Source organism: Ammospiza caudacuta, chromosome 2 (genome assembly GCF_027887145.1).
Source record: "Ammospiza caudacuta isolate bAmmCau1 chromosome 2, bAmmCau1.pri, whole genome shotgun sequence".
Classification (NCBI taxonomy): Eukaryota; Metazoa; Chordata; class Aves; order Passeriformes; family Passerellidae; genus Ammospiza; species Ammospiza caudacuta.
The window spans coordinates 29607650-29628280 of record NC_080594.1 but is presented as its reverse complement, the minus strand read 5'-3'; the positions used below and the strand labels follow the sequence as shown (position 1 = coordinate 29628280).

The following is a 20631-nucleotide window of genomic DNA, read 5'->3' as shown; positions in this document are numbered from 1 at the left end:
ATTTTATTCACTCAGGTATAAAAATATGAGCCACTGTGCTTGGATAGGTAATTAACAGTGCTTGTGAGGATTCTTCTTGAAATGACACCCATTATGGCTCTCATCAAACATAGCTCTCTGTTCTTGCTCTTTAGATAATATTTTCCCATTTAGTTAAACTGGGAAAGGTAGCAGATTTCTCTTACAAGAAAGTACTTTCCTACAGCCTGTTATCACCTGCCCTCATTTCCAAGAGTCCTATCAGCCAGCCTGTAAGCCATAAGGCCTCTCCTCCCTTCAGTGGAGGTAATATACCTTCTACTTTTATTTCTTTTTTCTTTTTTTTTTTTTTCCATTTCAGCCAAACTCAGTGTTTTGCCATAAATTTGCATGCTGATCTTGCAGCTCATTTTCTGTCTGCACACTTAGCCCACCTGACTCAAGAGACTGTGGCCCACTCCAGCCTCTCCTATGCCAAGAACCACTGGCATATTCAAATTTCTCAGAGTTTTTCTAAGTCTTATTTAACCAACAGGGCAAGAAAAATATTATTACTGCATCCTCTGGCTCTCAAACTCAAAAGCATTGCCTCACTAAAGAGTACAAGCAGTGATATAATTTAAATATCTCCAAAATGTCCTTTTTGCCTAGTGAACTAAATGTAAATGCCTGATTTGCACAGACACAAGAGCAAACTACAAGGAGAAACTGAGTAACAATAGAAATAACCCCAAATTTGGGAAGAACAGTTTTATTTTGAGGAAAGAGCATGGGAAGAGCAGCTCTTGGCAGCAACCAGTGGAGAGCACAGACAGTGATTATTCACAAGAGCAAGGAAAGTATTGTGGGACTGCATTAAGGAGCAAAACAAGAAGGCATACAGGACATAGAAGAAGGAAAATGTGATCTGGACCTGTAAAGACAGAGGCTGCCAGCAAGCCTGTGGCTCTCCCACAGGCCTGAATCACCATGTGTGAAAGAGTGGTGAGCACAGTCCAATGCCAGTGAAGGACTTGGCTGGCCCATACAGCTTGGTGGCACAGAGTCACTCATGACAAGTGTAAGAATCCATCAGCTTCCTGGGAAACCACTCCTGCTAGTGCTTCCTGAAAGAAAATGGTCACATGGAATGGAATGGAATGGAATGGAATGGAATGGAATGGAATGGGATGGGATGGGATGGGATGGGATGGGATGGGATGGGATGGGATGGGATGGAATGGAATGGAATGGGACGGAATGGAACGGAACGGAATGGAACGGAATGGAATGGAATGGAATGGAATGGAATGGAATGGAATGGAATGGAATGGAATGGAATGGAATGCTTCTGTCTGAGGGATGCCACAGGTTGATGTAGCTGAAATAGTGGCAAATCAGACAAGCTGTAAAACATGCATATCCTCTGTGGGTCTGACACAGGTTGAGGTGCTGGAGAAGGTCTTCTGAAGCACCTTTTGAGCATATGAGAGCTACTGGCAGATGGAAGAGCCTTCCATGGGACACAGAAATCCTGTGGCTAGAGTATTTAAAACCAGGCAAAACAGTAAGAGAGGTGTGATCCTTCATAAGCATATGACAGGAGAAGAAGGGAGCAGACAGGACCTCATAAATCTTTACCATCTCTAGTTTCATAAGCCCATTTCCTATTTTGTTTTACCCTATGTCTGCATGTCATATTCATAAGGAACTCAGCAGAAGGGTGACCCTACCAATATTTGCTAGATGTCACACCTATGTCTGGTGTAAAAAATAATGCCATCAGTGCTAGTAATAGTGTGCACTGGGGGCTCTGGGGACACCCAAGCTCTGGGCCAGAAGAAGTGGGACATGGTAAAACCATTATTAATGTGAGTCTTCAGCCCAGACTGTTGCTCTGAAAGGTGGAGGGCAACAAATGTTCGAGCCTGAGTTTTGCTTCTGGGCCTGGGTGGTTTTGTGCCTTTGCTAATGAAGCTATTTAGGCTTCTTTAGGTCTCTGTACTTGCTCAGCCACCCTGTTTTTACTACAGAAGGCTTAGGCTAAGGAGCAAGAGAGCCACTTACTCTCAGCTGCTCAGGATGAGGTAAATTCACCAATTTCAAGCAATAGGTTTGTCTGCCTATCCACTGGCCACAACTATTGAGATCAGCCTTGAAACTTGTCTTTAGAACCTAACTTTTCAATACCACAAGTCCTAAGTTTTGTTTCCTTCTCAAGTCAAAAATTATGCAGAATTCCTAAGTGCGAATAATTTACATTAGGGGATGGTGTTAGATTAACACACTCACATAAGTTCACCACGCTCAAGAATGCTCAAAGCTCAACATGACCTGATCTTACTGCTAAGAATATTTTTTTTTCATTTTTTTCCTCTTTTTTTTTAGTAGTTTCTCCTTCCTCTTTTCCTACTCCTTTCTTCTTTCCTTCCTTTTCATATCTTTCCTTGCCATTTACTCCTTGCAGTACAGTCTCCTCTCCTTAGTAGAAAGCTTTGTACAGAGCAGGATTCAGATAAGATCACCTGGAGTGGGCAGTCAGGCACTATTTTGGACAGTGCTTAGCCCAACAACTCTCTTCCTCATGAAGCTTTTTGTCAAAGCTTGCTCTGGATTTGATTCCCCCAGCCTTCAGGACTGTATCCTGCCAGTTTGATATAGTGCAATGCCAATTATTTCAGCTGTGACATGTGAGGATAAAGTTGTGGGGGAGGAGGCTGAATAAGTCCCTGAGAAATCACAGTGGCCAGATCTTCAGGAGCTCTGAAGAAACTAATTCCCTTCAAAATCAATACTGCAATGCCATTGAGAAATCAAAGCAATGCACTTGAGTGAGAGCAGGGCTGAATATACCCATGAACAAGTGTCCTGATCACACACACCACGGTGCCTGATCCCCTCTCCCTTGCAATATTGCAAGTCACAAAGAAATTAATTGCAGTCCACAGGGCGGTGCAATCATAAAGCATGAAACAATCAGGGGAGAATCAGGGCCAATAAAAATATACTCCCTGTGATCAAAACATTCTTTGCCACACCATTCTTTTCCTCTTCCATTTTTTTTGTCTTCTCTTCTTCATGCTTAACTTCACTTTTCAGGCTTCCCAGCACTATGATTATTATTATCGCTATTATTATTATCATTGTTGCTTTGTGGGCTGAGAGTTGCAGATCTCAAAAATAAAGCAGATGTCAGCAGCTCTGAAGGATCCTATTCTATTACACAGCAGAACAAATGAGTATGTCAAGGAAGGGCTTTCCAATCTAACAAGAAAACAGCACAAACAGACACTAAATAAATAAATAAATAAACCCTGCAGGGACAGGCAGACTAGTTCTGATTAGATATTATGCTAACATGATGCCTACTTTCTACACTAACAGTGTTTTAATACATTTAAATGATACTGGGAAAATAAGTCATGAAATAGGAGAAGAAGTCTTCATGTCAGAAATGATTAAACTTATCCAAGGGGGCCAGACTGCCTCTCTCATGGAAATGTGGCTCATGGTGTGGGATTATGAATGTAGCCCAAACAGTATTTACATAGTGTGCCTGACTCCATCTCATTACCTTTGCCAATGATTGCTTTTCCTGGCTGCTGGAAGAGCAGTCCAGCTGGTGAGGGGGAGCCCAGCACCAATGTCTGCACCATAGCAAAGTCTCAGTCTCTGCTGAGGCTCCGGGATGCCTCTGGCTTTTATAGGGATATGTTACAGGGAAATGCCCGAGCAGCCATAAGAGGACTGGAGCCACCTGCCGCACTGGTGCTCCTGCTTGATGCTTGCAGCGGGTGCAGGCCCACCTCCTGCTTTCCTGCAAATGGACTGTGAGCCAGGCTGAGCTTTTTGGGAAGGCATGATTCCAGAGCCAGGCTGCATTCCTTAATGTAGTCTCCCTCCAAACTTTCTGAGCAGGGACAAAGCCAAGCCTTGCCTGACTCAATCTGTAGCCTCTAATCTTTCTCTCGTCCCCAGCTACCTGCCCATGCTCCCCATTTCACAAAAAAATGAGATCTCTTTTCTCTTGAGGGATTTACATAAAGAGCCTGAATAAACCTGTCAAGCTCCATGCAGCAATGTTAATTTTGCTCGTGAAACTGCAGCCTTGGAAGACCCTCCATCTCCCGAGTCTTTGCAGCCCTAGTAAATGGCCATTTATTAGCTGCAGTCCATAATTTGCTTCCTTCTGTGACCCATCTTGTAATTTTCCTTGAGATGACAAGCTCTGAATGAACAGCATACTCATTTTCCAGCTATAGCATATAAAATATGGATATGGTCATGAAATCTTGAATCCATCAAAAAAAGCAAAGACCTTTCCTTTTAGGACCTAAGGCTCTAAGGACCCAGGGCTGGGCTGGAGCCTCCATACCCTGCAAGCTGCAGTCTGCTCAGGCACAGAGCAGTGATACTGATCTCAATTACCAGTAACTTGATTCACTGTAGTGCTCCGACAGATGAGCTTTGATGAGCCCCACAGTAGCAGTTTAAGAACTTCCTGGTGACCCTCCTCCCATTACTCCCTTTGCAGAATTGGCAGATGAGAATGTGCATCCTCCTGTGGCTCTGCCATGGTGAAGTTTGGTGCATTAGCTTAAAAGCACTGAGATACCAGATGATGAACTGGAGCTGCTGAGATTTTCTGTCACAGGGGCAATAACTTGTGGCTGGTGGAGGGAGCAGGCAGCTGGACATGAAAGTAGCCTAAACTGCCACAAAAAGACTGGCCAGTTCATCTGTCAGCCCTGAGTGAGTGGTGAATCAAACTGCATTATCTTCTGCTCAATACTGAAGAGCAGCAGTTGTCAGGAAGCTCATGCTCACTACACAGAAGGGGACAACTCACAACTAAGTCCTCATTCTAAGACTCTGGAGAAAGTGAGCAGTGGAGAGACCTTACCTGAGAAAACCAGAAAAAGACTTCAAGACAGTCAAAAGTTTAACTTTATTTCTTTAAACCTGGACCCTGAATACAAGCAAACTATGGTCAATAGCAAGCAAGGTTGTTTACAGACTAAAACCACCTCAGAGGTTTCATTTTTTTCTGGAACCAAGGACTCAGAGATGTCATGCTTTGTAAATGACCCTATGGAGACTTTAAGTACCACCAGTCTGTGGAATATTTCCCTTGGAATTTCTCCAAACACTGGGATCAGAGAATGACAGCATCAGCAGACCTGAGAGCGTGAGCTTGTATGGTTTAGCAGAGCACCATTAGTTACTGCTCTATCCTAAGCCGCTTCATGGAGGTAAGCAGGGGACTGTTCTTCTGCGTAAAAGCTCCTGACATCTGAGTCTTGGTGAAGAAAGGTTTGAATTGGCTCATAGAATCATAGAATGGTTTGGGTTGGAAGAGACCTTAGAGACCTCCTAGTTCCAATGCCCCCACCATGGACAGGAACACCTTCCACTGGACCGGGCTGCTCAAAGCCCCATCCACCCTGACCCTGAACATTTACAGGGATGGGGCATCCACAACTTCTCTGGGCAACCTGTGCCAGCCAGTGCCTCACCACTCTCAGAGTAAAGAATTGCTTCCTAATATCTAAACCTACCCTTTTTCATTTGAAGCTATTCCCCCTTGTCCTGTCACTACACCTGTAAAAAGTCCCTTTCCAGTCATTTAGTGAGAGTTTCTTGGGGCAACGGGCACAGCCCTGGCAGGGATAAGAAAGACTGTTGAAGTGGAGCTCACAGAGCTGAACATTTAACTACAATATGCAGAAATGGAAGCATCTTCCATCCCACAGCCTTCAACATCAGACACTCTTCACCTCCTAGAAATTCATACACTTGCTAAGCCATATGGGCTTTCAAGTGCTTTACAGCATCCTACTACAACTCTAGTCTTATTAAAAATCTTGTCAGTAACTGTGAATGATGAAATTGTGCCCCATCACAATGATGCAAGATAGTTCATATCTCATAGAATTTTGACCTCAGTACTCTTCATACACATTCGTACTTCTCTGCGTCTAACGCTCTCCAGGCACAGTTTCAAATTCATCTCAACACCATGAGGGCTAGAAGCACTTTTCTAAGGGGATGCTGTAATTTTACATAATCATGACTCCAGAAAAAATCCAGACTCCCTAACCAGATATATCTCATACTAACCCTGCAGACATGAACACAGAGGCCACAGAAGGAGTAAATTAGAATGTGAGTTAAAACATGAAATTTCCTAGACACACAATAGCTTTGCTTTATTTATTTTATCTTTAATTGAAGCCCTAAAGTGGACTTTTCTTGAGAAGACAAGCAGAAAATCTGGAACCTGAGAATAATCTAAAGAAGCTGCCTTACAAATGTGCCTATCTGAATTCGTATGTATACATATATATAACGAGTTACTGCCCTAGGATGTTTCAGTTGAGCTCCTATAAGCATCAAGCATTGTCATACATACAAATAGAAATGGTCTGAGTTCATGAGGAAATCCTGAAAAGATAAGAGAGGTTGTTTTATTCCTTCAGGGAGGCTGTGTTCTTCGCTTGGACTGAGCCCTCACCAGCCACTCTTCTTGTTAAGACTTCTCCCCTTCAAACAAGGGACCACCCAACCAGGTGGTTTGAGAAGAGTTTATGATGAACAATAACAAATAGCAGCATGGGGAAACAAAAAGAAAAATAGGGGGTCCAGGCAGGAAGGATAACAGTGTCCAATGGACAAATTTCATATTGAGAAAGATAGGAGGAAACATGTCAAAGAAGAGGATGCAAAACCAGCTCTAGAGCCCACACCAAAAGACAGAGTTCAAAATTATGGGAATAGAAGGAGAGGAACATCCAGCAGTTAATGACCTAGTTGGTTTAAGTTCAGAGAGAATCTCAAAAATCAGGACACCAGTGCTACATAGCCTCAGTGAAATGGAGAAGGTGGTCAGTGGAAAAGATTGAAGACACAGAAAACCCAGCACCACCTTCCACATGCTCAGGACCAGAGAACCAGAGCTCTGGAAGCTGAGGGAGAAGCAGCTGTTGGAGAACATTAAGCCTGCACAGTGATGGAGCCTAGGATATGGTGTGTGCCTCTGTGGGAAACAAGTGGCTTTTCAGACACCTGATTGTATTCCCTGGAAACATTTTGATAGGAAAAACAATTTGTTAGGCCTGAATGACTTCTTGGAATAAATCGATTTTCGTCCTTTACCAGGAATGACCATACATCTTGTTTACAGCATTACCAAAAGAGGGAAACCTGAAAGAATAACATAAATCCATACAGCTCACAGAAGCCAGCATAAAGCCAGTTACAGCTGGCCTATGCTATACAAGTAGAAATAAAATGGTCTTGAACACTCCACATGCTGGTGAAAACCTTCCTGCTCATTCCAGGAGAGGTTGATACTGGCCATGGCTGGGGAAAAGACATTGAACTGGGCAGAGTACCTGTGAGGTACCTCCTGTGAGGCCCTTCTTAGCCTGCATGTAAGGTAAGAAAAGCATGGCAGCTTTACTTCCCTGGTCTACTGTCCTAAGCAGTCCAGTAATGACCACTGGGATTTGTTCTACAAGTTCTGCTTCCAAGTGAAGGAAGGAAGCCTGTGGGCTGGGGTGCTTGGCATCAATAGAGGGAGAAACATCTGCTTATGGAATGCAGGTGGCTGCAGAATCTTATTTTTTTTCTTTTTCATAGGAAAGAGCATTCCCCATGGCTACACACACAGACATCAGATTTAAAAATAGCCAAGTTCCACCTCGACTGTGGGTGAGTGAAAGACAGAAGACAGATGCATTGGCTGCCAGCTACACTTGACATCTACTTTTTCTTTCCTCACCCTGGCAGCCAGCAGTTGCACACATGTGCACAGGTAAGGTCCTCAGTGGCAGAGCACACGGTGTCTGCCTCCCCCGCAATTCACTGACTGCTGCCTGCCAGCCGTGTGTGTCTGGGAGCCACATAAACCCACACTCCCCATTTAGTGCATCAGGCATGTATAAAAATCACCAAGTTCCTCCTATTTGTCCTACTTAATTCACAAATTCCTCACTAGTCATTTATGTGTGGGGATTGCTATCGAGTTCATTGTAAAGGTTAACACATCTCTGTTTCTGGCTTGTTTTGTTAACTCCTTTAGTGCTTGATCCACATGGACACTTTCCATGGCTCCAACCTATATAGTGATTGTGTGTGCTTGTGCATGACTGGTCTCACTTTCAGAACCTGGCCCAGGCCAATTAGAAGTGATCAGTTTCAAGGAACAGGTCTTGGTCTTGCTTCCCTCCTCTTACCCAGACTGCAGGAGATTCCTTCTCTTTTTCTTCACTGGCTTTAATCCACCCACTGTTTATGCTTCCAACCAAATTCATTCAATGAAAACATAAGGCACTACTGCCCACATACGCAATGCTACTCTTCATGTGCTCATCAGCAGTAGAAGCCACAGTAATTCAGCAAATTTGGCTATTTTATTTTCAAACATGTTTACAAGCATCCCTTTATGCATTTACCTAAATCACATGATTTGCAGAGAAGTCCTTTCCAGGGAAAATTATGGATGCTGAAAAGTCACTTGCATTCAAACCACAACTTGACAAATTCAGAAAAGGAAAATTCATCCAGTGCATTAAACTTTAATTAACTGGATGTCAGGGCACTATTTGAGGGCAGTATCACTGTAGATTTATGTTATTCTTACAGGTTTCCCTCTTTTGGTAATGCTGTAAACAAGATACCTTTGTCTAACCCACTGTGGACATTCTTAGGTTTTTACATGTTGACTAATTATGTTTTCCATAATTTTAGTGTGATATGATTTCCTAATAAATCTGTTCTAGGAGCATCCAGGCTGCATTAGGGTCTTGCAGACACACTGTAGAGCACAGTAAGTATTTCTTGTTCTACATTTGGAGCTTGACATGCTAAGCATCACATTTCTGGTCCAGGAAGATGGACAGGAAGAATGGAAAAGACCCATTATCAGAACAGCCTTACAAATAGAACAGACTTGGTCTCTTCTGCATAATGACAAGGCATTGAATCTTGTTCAGTTTAACAAAAAGAAGGCTGCAGAATTGATATGACCACTCATGAATACTGACCTAGGAAGGACCAACAGATGTCTGGGTTCACTCAGGCATGTCTTCTCTTTCTGTCTGAAATGTTTGCCCAGGTGGAATTTTCCCATTTGTCCAAAATTCCCAGACATTTGACCTGAGCAGCAGCAATAACTGTAGCTATGCTCTGCATGACCAGAAAGTCCAAGCTAATAACTGGTGTATGCAGACATATCAGCAGTACAGCACACAGGCATATGCCTGTTTTAAAAATCCCACCTAAACCTGATAACATAATAAAAGAGAACTCTTAATCCAGAGGCCAACATACAGGAAAATCCCACAGCTGGATGCTGAAGGTGTGCATACTCATTTTTCACATCAGTGTTTTCAAAAGTGGGGAGAAACAGCTGGTGGAGTAATTTTCCAGGCATCATTGGGAATCCTCCACCACCATCAATGTTTAAACCACAAATGGGTATTATTCCTGAAAAATGCTCCTAAAGGAAATTAAGAGGGAAGTCCTGTAGCCTTCCACCTGTGGAGAGATGCTCACAGTGGTCCCTTCTGCCTTTAAAAACTCCTCATCATCCTCCATTTCTCAAAATACCCTTCTCTCAGGAGAGCTGTGACTACTCACATCACAAGGACAATCTCTGGAGAGGTCAAGACAACATGGGGGTGAAGGGGCATGACCACCCTCATGAGCACACCTGGTTCCTTACAGTGGCAGCTGGATCTTAATGCCATGTCTCCTCTAGTCCAACAAGCAAAGGAAAAGACTGGAAGTGGAGACCAAGAGACATAAGCCAAAGGCTGCAATCAGACGAAAAAGATTTTGTCCAAGAGCCATTCATCTCAACTGGTTTAAACATAGCAGCCGCTCCCAGGGAAGTCACACTCGTATTTGTGATGGAGCAGCTGAGGGTCCTGCCTGTCCCACAAACACTGGCAGACCTCAGCCAGGGTGAAGGTTAGCCAGGTCCTCACATCTAGACTTGGTGGCCCTAGTACCTCAGTTCATGGGACACTATTATATTTTTCCCCTTACCCAGCTGCAGGCTGTTCCTGCCAGCAGCCTCAAAGCTCCCGACCTGTTATTAAAACAGCCTCAGAGAAAGTAAACATGACCAATGGAAAAACAAAAAATATCACCCAAATGTCTAAGGAAACCATGAGCTACATCCAGCACAGATTTTTCAAAAGGACAAGGATTTTCATGGCTCAGCGTTCTAATTTGTTTGACCGTTTATTTCCAAGGAACACATCCAAGAGTGACAAGCTCCATTTATTTCAATGGGCAGCATATGCCAGCAACGTGAATGGCGTACGCTGTAAAAGAGAATGGATGTTCTCAAGCATCCTGGAAAGCTGTCCTTTCAGCAGACAGAGGACATGGAGGTAATAGAAGTGCAGCTCTGCTCTGACAAGCAACACCATAAAAGCAGCATCCTGGCTTCTCATGTTTGATGTCTCCCCACAGCAGACCTGAGAGATTTGCTCAAGCTGAAAGTGAAAAATTATTACCTAATACCTGGCCCAGCTCTGGAGAGAGCAATTGGATTCTTTCATTGTTCTACTTTTCTAGGCCAGAAGGACATCTCCTTGGGACATATGGCCACTTCAGGGTGTGAGCGCTTCACCTTTTTAGCCTTTCAGAGGCTACCCACTAACCCAGGCTATTCTCACAAATGACATCACCTTCAAAGCATTGTCTGATGTGAACATGAGATGTTCACACAAGAAAGTGCCTTCTATTCATAAAATACCATCATGTGGCAGCACTGTTTTCAGTCTTGTCTCTTTGTACTACATCCTGAAGACAATCCTCTTCTCAATCTTGCCTTTCCACTGAAGCCTGAAAAACTGTGAGTTGTGAGTCTCTCTCACAAATTCAGTACCACCTAGAACTTGATATTGTTTGGTGGCCTGTGACACTTTACTGTAAGTCTCACAGGAGTGGGCAACTTTTATTGGCTATCATTAATGAATTAACTCATATTAGTTCTGTGTTAGGACTTACCTAGGGAGCAGTCTAGTTCATAAGGTTTTATTGGCTTGTCAGCAAGCACTGGAAGTCAAAATAGAATGATTCTCGACTTGCTTTTCAGTAAGATGGCCCCAGCAAAGGTTGGGTGTGGCTTTGTTCATACTGAGTCTTTCTCTGGACACCTTTCATTCTCATTAAACTTAAGAGGTTGCTGGAAGGAGCAGTGTGAGCTGCAGTGTTGTCCACGGGAATCCACTTCCCCTTCTCCTGTACCTCCATCCAGGCAACATCTCAAGCCATGTAAAGAAGAAGAGACGTTCCTGACTCCCTTACAGCCCTCCAGCATGGCAAAATGAAATCCCAAATTCTCCTTCAGGAGATTAATGTCTACCTGTGCTGCAAGGCTCACTATCCTGGATTTAGTCTGCAGTAAGGCCACAGCCATACAATACCCCTGGATGCCCATTGTACAGGCTGGAGACCCTTGTTATGAGACTGTTTTTCCTATTCACTTTCTCTTCAGCAGGTGCAGCTTGTAGGTTGCAGTTCCACCTTTTCTGGAGAAGCCAAATCAATGCTGTTCATGCCATTGAGGGCATCTTTGAAACCATGTAGGAATATTAGCTTGCCTTTATGCCAGTGAGATGCTTGCTTAGTGAAGAGGCCAACCACAGACTTGTGGCTAGCTCTGTGTGTATTTGGGGATAAACCATAAGGCGGCTTTGCATCTATGCAGCTTCCTTTGGGACCATGCTGATTGCCAGCATGTAGGTCTCCACTTGCTATGAGCTATTTCCAAGGGAAAAGACAAAAAATGGTTGAGGGAGAGCTACAGTCATCCTTCCTTTGTCAAAGTGGAACTTTTCGTTTCCATCAAATGCACTTTTGTTTCTCAATTTCTGGTTGTTTCAGGTGACTTTCACGCCTGGGCCAGTTGGCCCCATGTATGTTGAGCTCTCAAACCCAGCCTCTTGCTCCAGGTGTAAGTGGTGAGAGTCAGGAGAGTTCTCTGCTGGGAGAATTTGTCCCTGCTTCTGGGCTTTGGGGCTTTATTAGGTCAAAGAAGAGCCAGGCTGTCAGCTCCAGCATTTCTGACTGGCCTTTTAAGGCTAAAGATACAGACTACACCCTGGGTCTTGCAGTTGATGTGAGAAGATTTGCAGTATCCCAGCAGAGAGGTTTGGGAAGACACCCCAGGCCTGTCATGCCCAGGGCAAACTGGGATCCTCTAGATTTAACACATCTGGTAGTGGAGAGTGGGGTAATAGAATCCCAGTAACCAGTGCTTTATGAGGTGTCAAAAATGTCCATCATAACTGAACAGCCTTGTGAAGCAACTGTGTGGTCTTTTCCTGAAAATTAAAACTAAAAAGCAAGCCATATGATGACAGCATCTGTAGCAGAGAGCAGGGTGGCTTGCATGAATTAGCAGCTTCCTGGCTGTTATCTGTGGCAGCCTTAGCCAGCTACTTATTCCATCACCTGCAGCTTCTGTGGGCTGAGGCCTCAGACTTACACCTTGGGGAGCACTGCAAGCCAAAGCCCCCAGCACTGAGCCACAGTCAAAAAAGAGCTGGAGAAGGTCTCCTCCACAGCTTTCTCACTGAAGTCTGGGATTGTGGTATTTGATGGAATAGGATCTTGGGTCTTGGAATGTGGAGCACAGTGGCCTTGAATGGCTCAGATCCTGATCTCCAAAGAGCCCCTGTGAAGGTTACCAGTAAGGTGGGCTGACTGGGGATGTGCCACAGCCTCGGTGACTTGCATCCGAATCTTCCTGGCATGTCCCAATGCAGGCAAGAATAGATTAGTCAAGAATCTCCAGAAGCCCTGCTGAGATCATGTTGGATATCCATGGAACCAGTGCCAGTATGTGGGGTCAGAGCAAGTGATAGCCTCCTGCTGCCTTGGAGACTTGTTATGGGTAGGGGAAGAGAGATAAATCCCCAAATTTCCCTGGAAGAAGTGCTCATTAGGATCCATTTTCAGGCATTTCTTTCCCAGGTGGGCCAGGTGTCATGCAGGGGGGTTATATTCTGTGCAACAGTATCCACCATTTAAAAAAAATAGACAAACCCCCAAAATTACTCAGATATTACTCAACTCATTCTTGTTAAGGTCCTGTAAATCATATCAAGTGCAGAACCTCTCCCCTTTCAGAGATCTTCCAGCCTGTTGCATATGGATGGCCCTCAGGGATCCCTGCAAGTGTCCTCCTACCACCTCTCCCCTGTTCTTCTTGCTGATGGGACCCAGAACCACCCACTGAGCTGCTGGTGAGCAGCAGAATCAGTTCTGCTCTGTCTTACCCACCCCTCCTGCTGTCCCTTTCTGGGGGCTTCTGGCACAGAAAAGTCCCCATGGAGGAAGATGATTACACCCAGAAAAGTGGCCATGGCACCCATTTGAAGGGATCTGCAGGGAGGGTAATGGGGATCAGAGCAGAGAAGGCACTGCCATCTGGCAGGGGCTGGAGCAGGGTGACAGCAAGAGGAGTCACTTTGGTCACAGGCATCCCCTGACTCAGGCACGAAGGGGCCTGGCTCCATCCAGTCTCCTGAGAGCAGAAAAGCCACAGACTCATGGCTGACTCCCTCGCCTCATTGTCTGTGCACTGGAGCAGGGAGGGCAGGAGGCAGAGGGAGTGAGGGAGCCCTTTTGTCCCCCTGGCTTTGACAGGTCCGTGCCTGCCACGCACTGGGATTGGGAGTGGGTGGGAGACAGGGCAGGGGGACTGCCAAAATAAACGAGCTAAGAAACCAGTCTGATGATTCTCCACAAGCTTGGTGTACATGATGCAAATTGATGTTTAAAGCTTATTTATTAGCTTACATGCGAAATGCCAGCGGTGTTTTTCTAGATCAGTGGGTATCCAATATTTGGGCGGGGGGAGACGACGGCAGTGGTAGCGAGCATGGCTAGAGACTGTATATCCAGAGGCTAGGGTTTATATCATGGGCTGCTCTCGACTGTTATAATTTGTGGCACAGATTCAGCGAGAATCTGATCTGCTGAAAATATTTGGGCTGTGAAAACTCCCACACTGTGACAGATGTCAAGTCCAATTAAGTGACTCGTGTCCAGGTTTCTGTCCAATAGGCTTTCCCATTAAATACCAATTTAAGAGGGAAAAAATGCCGCCCCCTTTTCTCCGAGCCTTTATCTCTTCCGACCATCTCTAGGCGAAACCCTTTGGTACCAGAAGTGGAGCCACACGCATCTCTGCTCCGTCTGTCTGTCTCGCCCCTGCCACCTTCCGCACCCCTCCTTGGCTTCTTTGCCGCTCCGGGAGGGGTGGGAGGAGGAACTGCACTTTCTTTTTATGCATGTGAGCGTACCTTGTCCTGCACCGCCGTTATCTCTCACAGCCGCTCCGAACCCGCGCCGAGATTTTCGTTTATTTCGTTTTGTTTTTCTTTTTCAGCGTTCGCATATTTTCCTTTATTTTTCACTCGAAAGATGCAGGAGGAGTTAGGAAGCTCAGGGACGGATGGGGGTTTCGTTTATCCTTTTTTTTTCTCCCCTCGCCAGTTCTTGAAGGACCAGAAGAAGAACTAAACCAAACATTCATTTTCCGACGGCGTCTCCCCAGCTCCTGCCCCTCTCCGCCGGACCGGTGAATTAACAAAACCTCACGTTACAACCCCCACCCCCCCCCCCCCAAAAAAAAAAATAGAGAAGAAAGGAGGGAGCGACGCATTGTTACCCCGACCCGCGGCGTGCCTGTGCGCCGGGCCGCGGCGGAACAAAGCCGGCAGCGCCGCGCCGGGCTCCGCGCCCCGCGCTCCGGGCTCCGCGCCCCGGGCCCCGCCACCGGCCCGGCCCGGGAGCGGCGGGGCTGCCGCAGGGAAGGAGAGGCTCAGGGGGCGGGAGAGAGGGAATAATCCCGGACGGTGCCGGTGCTGTCGCCGCATCGCTTTTGTTATTTATCGCGGTCGGGGTAGAGGAGGAAGAAAAGCGGGGGAGAGGGCACTTTCCTCCTCTAAAACCGACCGGCCGAAGCCGCCGGTGCGCTGAAGCCGCTGCCCCGGACAAGCGGGCGGAGGAGGACTTTGATGGGGAAACGCTTTTTCTCCCCTGATGCATCGTAAGTAACTTAAGTTGATATTTATACTCCGCAAACAAACACGACAGTATAACATCTCCCATCTCTGGAGCGCTGGAGGCCGCGGCGAGGGATGAGATCTGCCTTTGCCCATTCGAGCAGGACACTTTTTCGCTCGTAATTAATTTTATTTGATTTTGATTTTTTAATTTTTCCATGCTCCGCTCCCGAAGGGTCATTTGAACTGTAAAGAAATCGCCGAGGGGGCGAGGGGACCTGGACAGAGAGGCTATCCAAACGGCTCCGCCGAGGTAAGCAGCCTTAACAATATCTTTCCCTTTTGCAGGTAGCAGGGAGCATGGGTTTACAGTAATAATAATAATAATAATAAAAATAATAATAATTTTTTTAAAAATAGAGACGGGGGAGGGGGGAAAGAGCCTTCCAGATCAGCTCGCCAAACCTCACCGTACAGATAAATCCAAATCAAAGCGAAAAATTCAACACACACCGTTAGAGAAACCTCTAAGCAACTTTCTTCAGGAATCACCGCTTTAATTGCCCGTATTCATACAATCAGCCTGCAAATCCTGCCTCTCTAACCTGCTTTTTGCATAAGCCCCCTCGCTTGGGTGCCAGTTGAAAGGTGATTTTAAACCTTTCCTCTGTATCTTTTTGCCCCACGAGATCACTGATACCTGACTTGCGCGCTAATGGGGTTTTTTCCCTACCCCTGCCTTGTGGGCCTGATTAACGCTCCTTATTAAAAATCGAAGAGGAAGCGTTTCCGACGGCCCTGGCAAGACCCGGCCCTTTCCCGGAGAAGGAAGAGCTCTCGTCTCCCACTCCCCAGCCCTGGCTGCACCTCGGGGAGCGCTGAGCCTCGGCCCGCGGCGGAGCCCCTGTGCCCCGCCACGCGTGCCCCGCGCCTCGCCCCGCTGGGGCAGCTTGGCTCTACCCCTGCCTGGGGGGAACTCCTCCTGCCCGTGTGGTTGCTGTTGTCATTATTACCACAATAATAATAATAATAGTTTATTTTCCCGAACCGGGTCTGAGGCCCGACTGGGACTTTCCCTGGAAACTTTATGTGGAAATAGTTTGCAATCTTAATTCGGGGGAAAGGGGGATGCGATGTTCCCTCCTCCATCAGGCTTGCTCCCGACTTCGCTCGACACCCCAGCTGCACACACGCACGCACACACACACACATTTGTGTCCAAGGTTATTCACTAGTTGCCTGATGTATTGTTTTATTACATGCCGGCATGTCCACGGACGCGCTCGGATTTGTATTGCTGTCTACATGACAGATGGTGCTCTGTGAGGCCGCAAGAAGATACGATTCAATTTTCTTTTGAAAGGCACGTCCGCATTTATTTATTTATTTATTTAGCCTCCCCCCCCTTTTCGCGCAGGGAGGGGAGAGGAGGGAAAATTTAAAGGGATGGAAAAGTTCGGCCTCTGCTTTGAGGTTTTGTTTCTTTTTGAATCCGACGCTTAGGAAACGGAAACTCTCCAAACATTCCCGTCTGATCGTTAGCAAATCGCTATCTGCACGATTAGCATCAGGAAAGGAAAGAAAGAAAAAGAAAAAAAGAAGGAGCACAGAGAAAAGAGCAGAGGGAAGAGCCTAGCAGATACATCGGATCCCGTAGGGATTGGGGAAATAAATCTCCCCGCTGGCCTTGTTATATTTGTGGAGCCTTGAGCTGTGTATTTAAAAGTATCATGTCTGTAGTCTGGATCCCATAGAGCGTTTTCGAAAGAGAAACAGTTAAGCAGAAACTGGCAGGCTAGAAAAAACAATATTAAAATTGGGGGCCTGGACGGAGAGGGGGGCGGGGAATCACCATATTATTGGAACACTGGATATTAGCTTGCTTGGAAAAAAAAAATCCTCTATTGCTCTCTGGGCCTGTTTCAAGACCCAAGGAAGCGCAGAGAATAACGGCAGGAAGTATATTCGGCTGAAGCTGCCGTCAAACGCTAGACAAGGGATGGATAAATGAGGGTATCGTTTATCCCCGGTATTGCTCTCATTAGTACTCTCTGAAGGAGCCGCAACTCGTCCAGCCGGCTCTCCCCCCGGCCCGGTCGGGCGGTACCGGCGCCGGGGGCAGGGCGCGGGGACCGGCATGTCCCCCGTGTCCCTGCCCGTGTTCCTGCTCCCCGCCTTGCCCCTGTATCCCGGGGCCGGGGCCCTGACCCGCTCTCTTTGCTTCTCTGTCTCGGGAAGGCTCCTCCGCCCCCTCCAAGATGATGCTTAGCCCGGACCAAGCTGCCGACTCCGACCACCCCTCCTCGGCGCCCTCCGACCCGGAGTCCCTGGGCGGCGCGGACGCCCAGGCGCTCAGCTGCTGCGTCTCCGACCCGGAGCCCGCCGAGGGCGGCGGCGGCGAGGGCCGGGGCGGCGGCGGCGGCGGGGAGGGCCGCGGCGGGGGCCGGCCCGGGCTGCACCCGCCGCCGCTGAGCCGCGAGGAGAAGCGCCGGCGGCGCCGCGCCACGGCCAAGTACCGCTCGGCGCACGCCACGCGTGAGCGGATCCGCGTAGAGGCCTTCAACCTGGCCTTCGCCGAGCTGCGCAAGCTGCTGCCCACCCTGCCCCCCGACAAGAAGCTCTCCAAGATCGAGATCCTGCGCCTCGCCATCTGCTACATCTCCTATCTCAACCACGTGCTGGACGTGTAGCGCCCGGCGGACGCGCGGAGCCCCGGGACCCCCAGTCCCGCCGCCCCGGTCCGGCCGCGGCGGGCAGCGCCTTCCCCGGGCGGGCGGCGGGCGGGGGGTCCCCGCTGCTGTGCTCCCCGCCCCGGAGGGCTCCCGCCCGGTCGAGAGCCCGCTTTTCGAAGAGAAGTGTAAAACCGGATTTTCTCTTCAGGCTGTCAAGTGCCCCTTTATATATATCCAAAAACATCTACTTGTGACCTTAAACGTGTGACCCATGGGTGCAGTTAAAAATAACTATTTTTTATTTATGGTAGAAGGAGTTGACAATTTATTTTTTTCAAGATTTATTTATTTTTCAGAGTGGTGGCAATTTTACTTTGGATACTTCGTGCCAATTGGTTTCTATAGTCGGGTGTTTACACTTTCTCCTGTGGAATATTATGTTTGACTTTATGAGTGTTTGTTGGGATCAATACAGTGTTCATTTTATTTTATTTTTAATTTATTTTCTCCCTCCAATTATATTGCACTTGTGTACCACAAACCTCCCCTCCCTCCCTGTTTATAAGTATATTTTATATATATCAAGGCATTTGTTCTTGACCTTATTTTTTTCTTTCCTTGTGTGGGATCAACAACCACTAGCACTTAACTAGGAGAGGTTTTTTTTTAAACTTGTTGTTATTCTGATCTATAGTTGCGTCTGAAAAGTACTTTGCAAATCGTTTATAAGGGAAGTAGTTTCTTTGTGGGTGTATATGTGCGTGTGTGTACACATGCATGTGTGTGGGAGTGAGCGTGGGTGTGTATGTGTGTGGTATATTTTTAGGAAAGGACATTTTTTCCTAAAAAAAAAGAAAAAAAAAGAAAGAAAAGTAAATCCAGGACTGCTTTCCTTTGTGACAACCAAAAAAATTCTATAACCTGAAAATGTTTCATGTTCTTTGCTGTGAATCTCTTAAAACAAGAAGCGCATTTTAGGGACAAAAAAGAAAAAGAAAAAAAACCACATCTGCTATCCAAAGATTTTAGTCTTTTTCAGGGTTTTTTTGTGTGTCTATGTTGCTTTATATAATGCAATATTTTGTAGTGAAAATAGATAAATCTGGTTTCTATCTGATGCGTTTTTCATATCTCTCATGAATGGTGAGCTGTTTTGCATATAAATAAAAGTATCAAATAAAAGCTGTTTTTTCCTAATTATTTTTCCCTGTTGGTCCTTCTGTAAGACAGACATGAGATGTCCTTATGAATAAGGATTGCAGAGGCTTCTCAACTCGTGCCTGGGAAGCTTCAACAGGTTACCTTCCTCTTCCTAGGGAGACTCGGACTGCAGTCCCTCCAGCAGAGCTCCCCTGCTCCAGCCGCTCTCAGCTGGCTGCCCTGCCCAAATGCAAAGGAGACACAGAACCCTTGCTGTCACTTTCTCCCGGTCTCATCATGACTGGCATCTGGTCACATGTTCCAAAGTTCAAGCTGTACAATCCAATCTGATGCTTGCAAGCACCTCTTTTGCCATCTCACTCTTTGAAATGCCTGGCTTTGCCACCCAAATGTATGTGTTGTGTCTTGCCTGAGCGCACTGGGTTTTCTTTCTCTTGTTTAAACTCAGCTTTGATCCCTCTCAGACCAGGTCTTATTCTACTGAAACCAAGGAAAAATCTTTTGCCCTTTCCCTGCTTTAGAAAACCTCAACCATAATCTTTCATACAAGGCTTCAATTGCCAAATCTTGTCATTTGAAACATGGAACAGATACAGACTCAATGGCAGACAGGTTATTACCTGAGTAATGTGAGACTGTCTCATTCATTAAACCCTTTCCTTGTTTCCCACAAGGGGTTAATTTTACCTATAATTTGAATGCTGCCATTGACTCTGGTGGCTGCATCATCCATTCTTACTTGCTGGAGAGATAAAACCCTCCCCTCTACCCCATTTTTATGGCTGACACTTTGCACAGCAATTTAATTAAGTGTGGTCTTGACCAGCTGAAAAGCTCCATGCAGAAAACCTGTCAGAGAGACTGTTAATTCCATTCCCTACAAATACATGCTTGCCATGTCCCAAGGGAGCACACCCTGGTTTGGTAGTTCAATGCACAGGTTTCAAATCCTGCATTTCAGGGCTGAAATAACTCCACCAACTTTGGAGCTGGCTTCCTTTGGGAGAGGTTTGTTTCTTAGGTTCAATATCAGGGTGCTGTGTTGAGTTTGATGTAATTGCCTGAGTGATATTATAAATCCCGCCATCCAAAAAGCCTTCATGCTACCAGCATTTGGGAGGACTTAGTTAATGAAAAGGTAAACATATTATCTCCTTCTTGACCATTGGGAATGCATGTTTCAGGGGGAGAGAGGGCTCTGCAACACCTGCCTGTAAAGTATGATGGCTGCAGTCACTGGCAGTTGTAGGTGTCAACCCCACATTCCCCCTGGCCTCACTTCCCCTTCTGGGGGTCTCGCACACGTGTCAGAGGCACAGGCTGAGATAATGCCTGAGTCCCAGGTTCCCAGCCACGTGACCCTGTGCCCAAGTGATAAGCCAGAAAGGCTGCTGTGCTGTGAGCAAAGAAGAGCACAGCATGGAGATGTGTGGGAACGGGCGCAGGAAGTCAGAAAATCTTGTGAGCTATTCCACTCTTACCATCCCTGAAACAACAGAGAGCCTGACTGCACTCAGAGCAACAAGGGCTTTGTTTTTGGTGGTATCCAAAGGGTCCGATCTCAAGTTTAACCTGCAAAAGTGTCAGGGCACTTGACCTGAAGAGATGTGCTTTTCTTCCCAAGTGTTATCTGATGTAAGAAATTGCTTTTTCCTACAAGTCCTGTCTCGCTTCCATACACTCAACATCTTGTTTAAATCCTGTCCCCACCATAACATCACCCCAGCTACTTCTATTTTTCCTGCTGGCACCAAGAAGGAAGCTCATTCCCATTTAGCAGTTGATGAGTGTTGAAAACAGAATGT

The 20631-nt window shown here is 46.4% G+C and overlaps 1 protein-coding gene across 1 annotated transcript; it reads left to right on the top strand.

Annotated features, from left to right (window-relative positions):
- Positions 1–17251: 17251 nt before the first annotated feature.
- On the top strand, positions 17252–17683 carry NHLH2 (nescient helix-loop-helix 2). Its single transcript, XM_058800393.1, has one exon. It carries the CDS (start codon positions 17252–17254, stop codon positions 17681–17683), a length of 432 nt encoding a protein of 143 aa, XP_058656376.1.
- The last annotated feature ends 2948 nt before the right edge of the window (positions 17684–20631 follow it).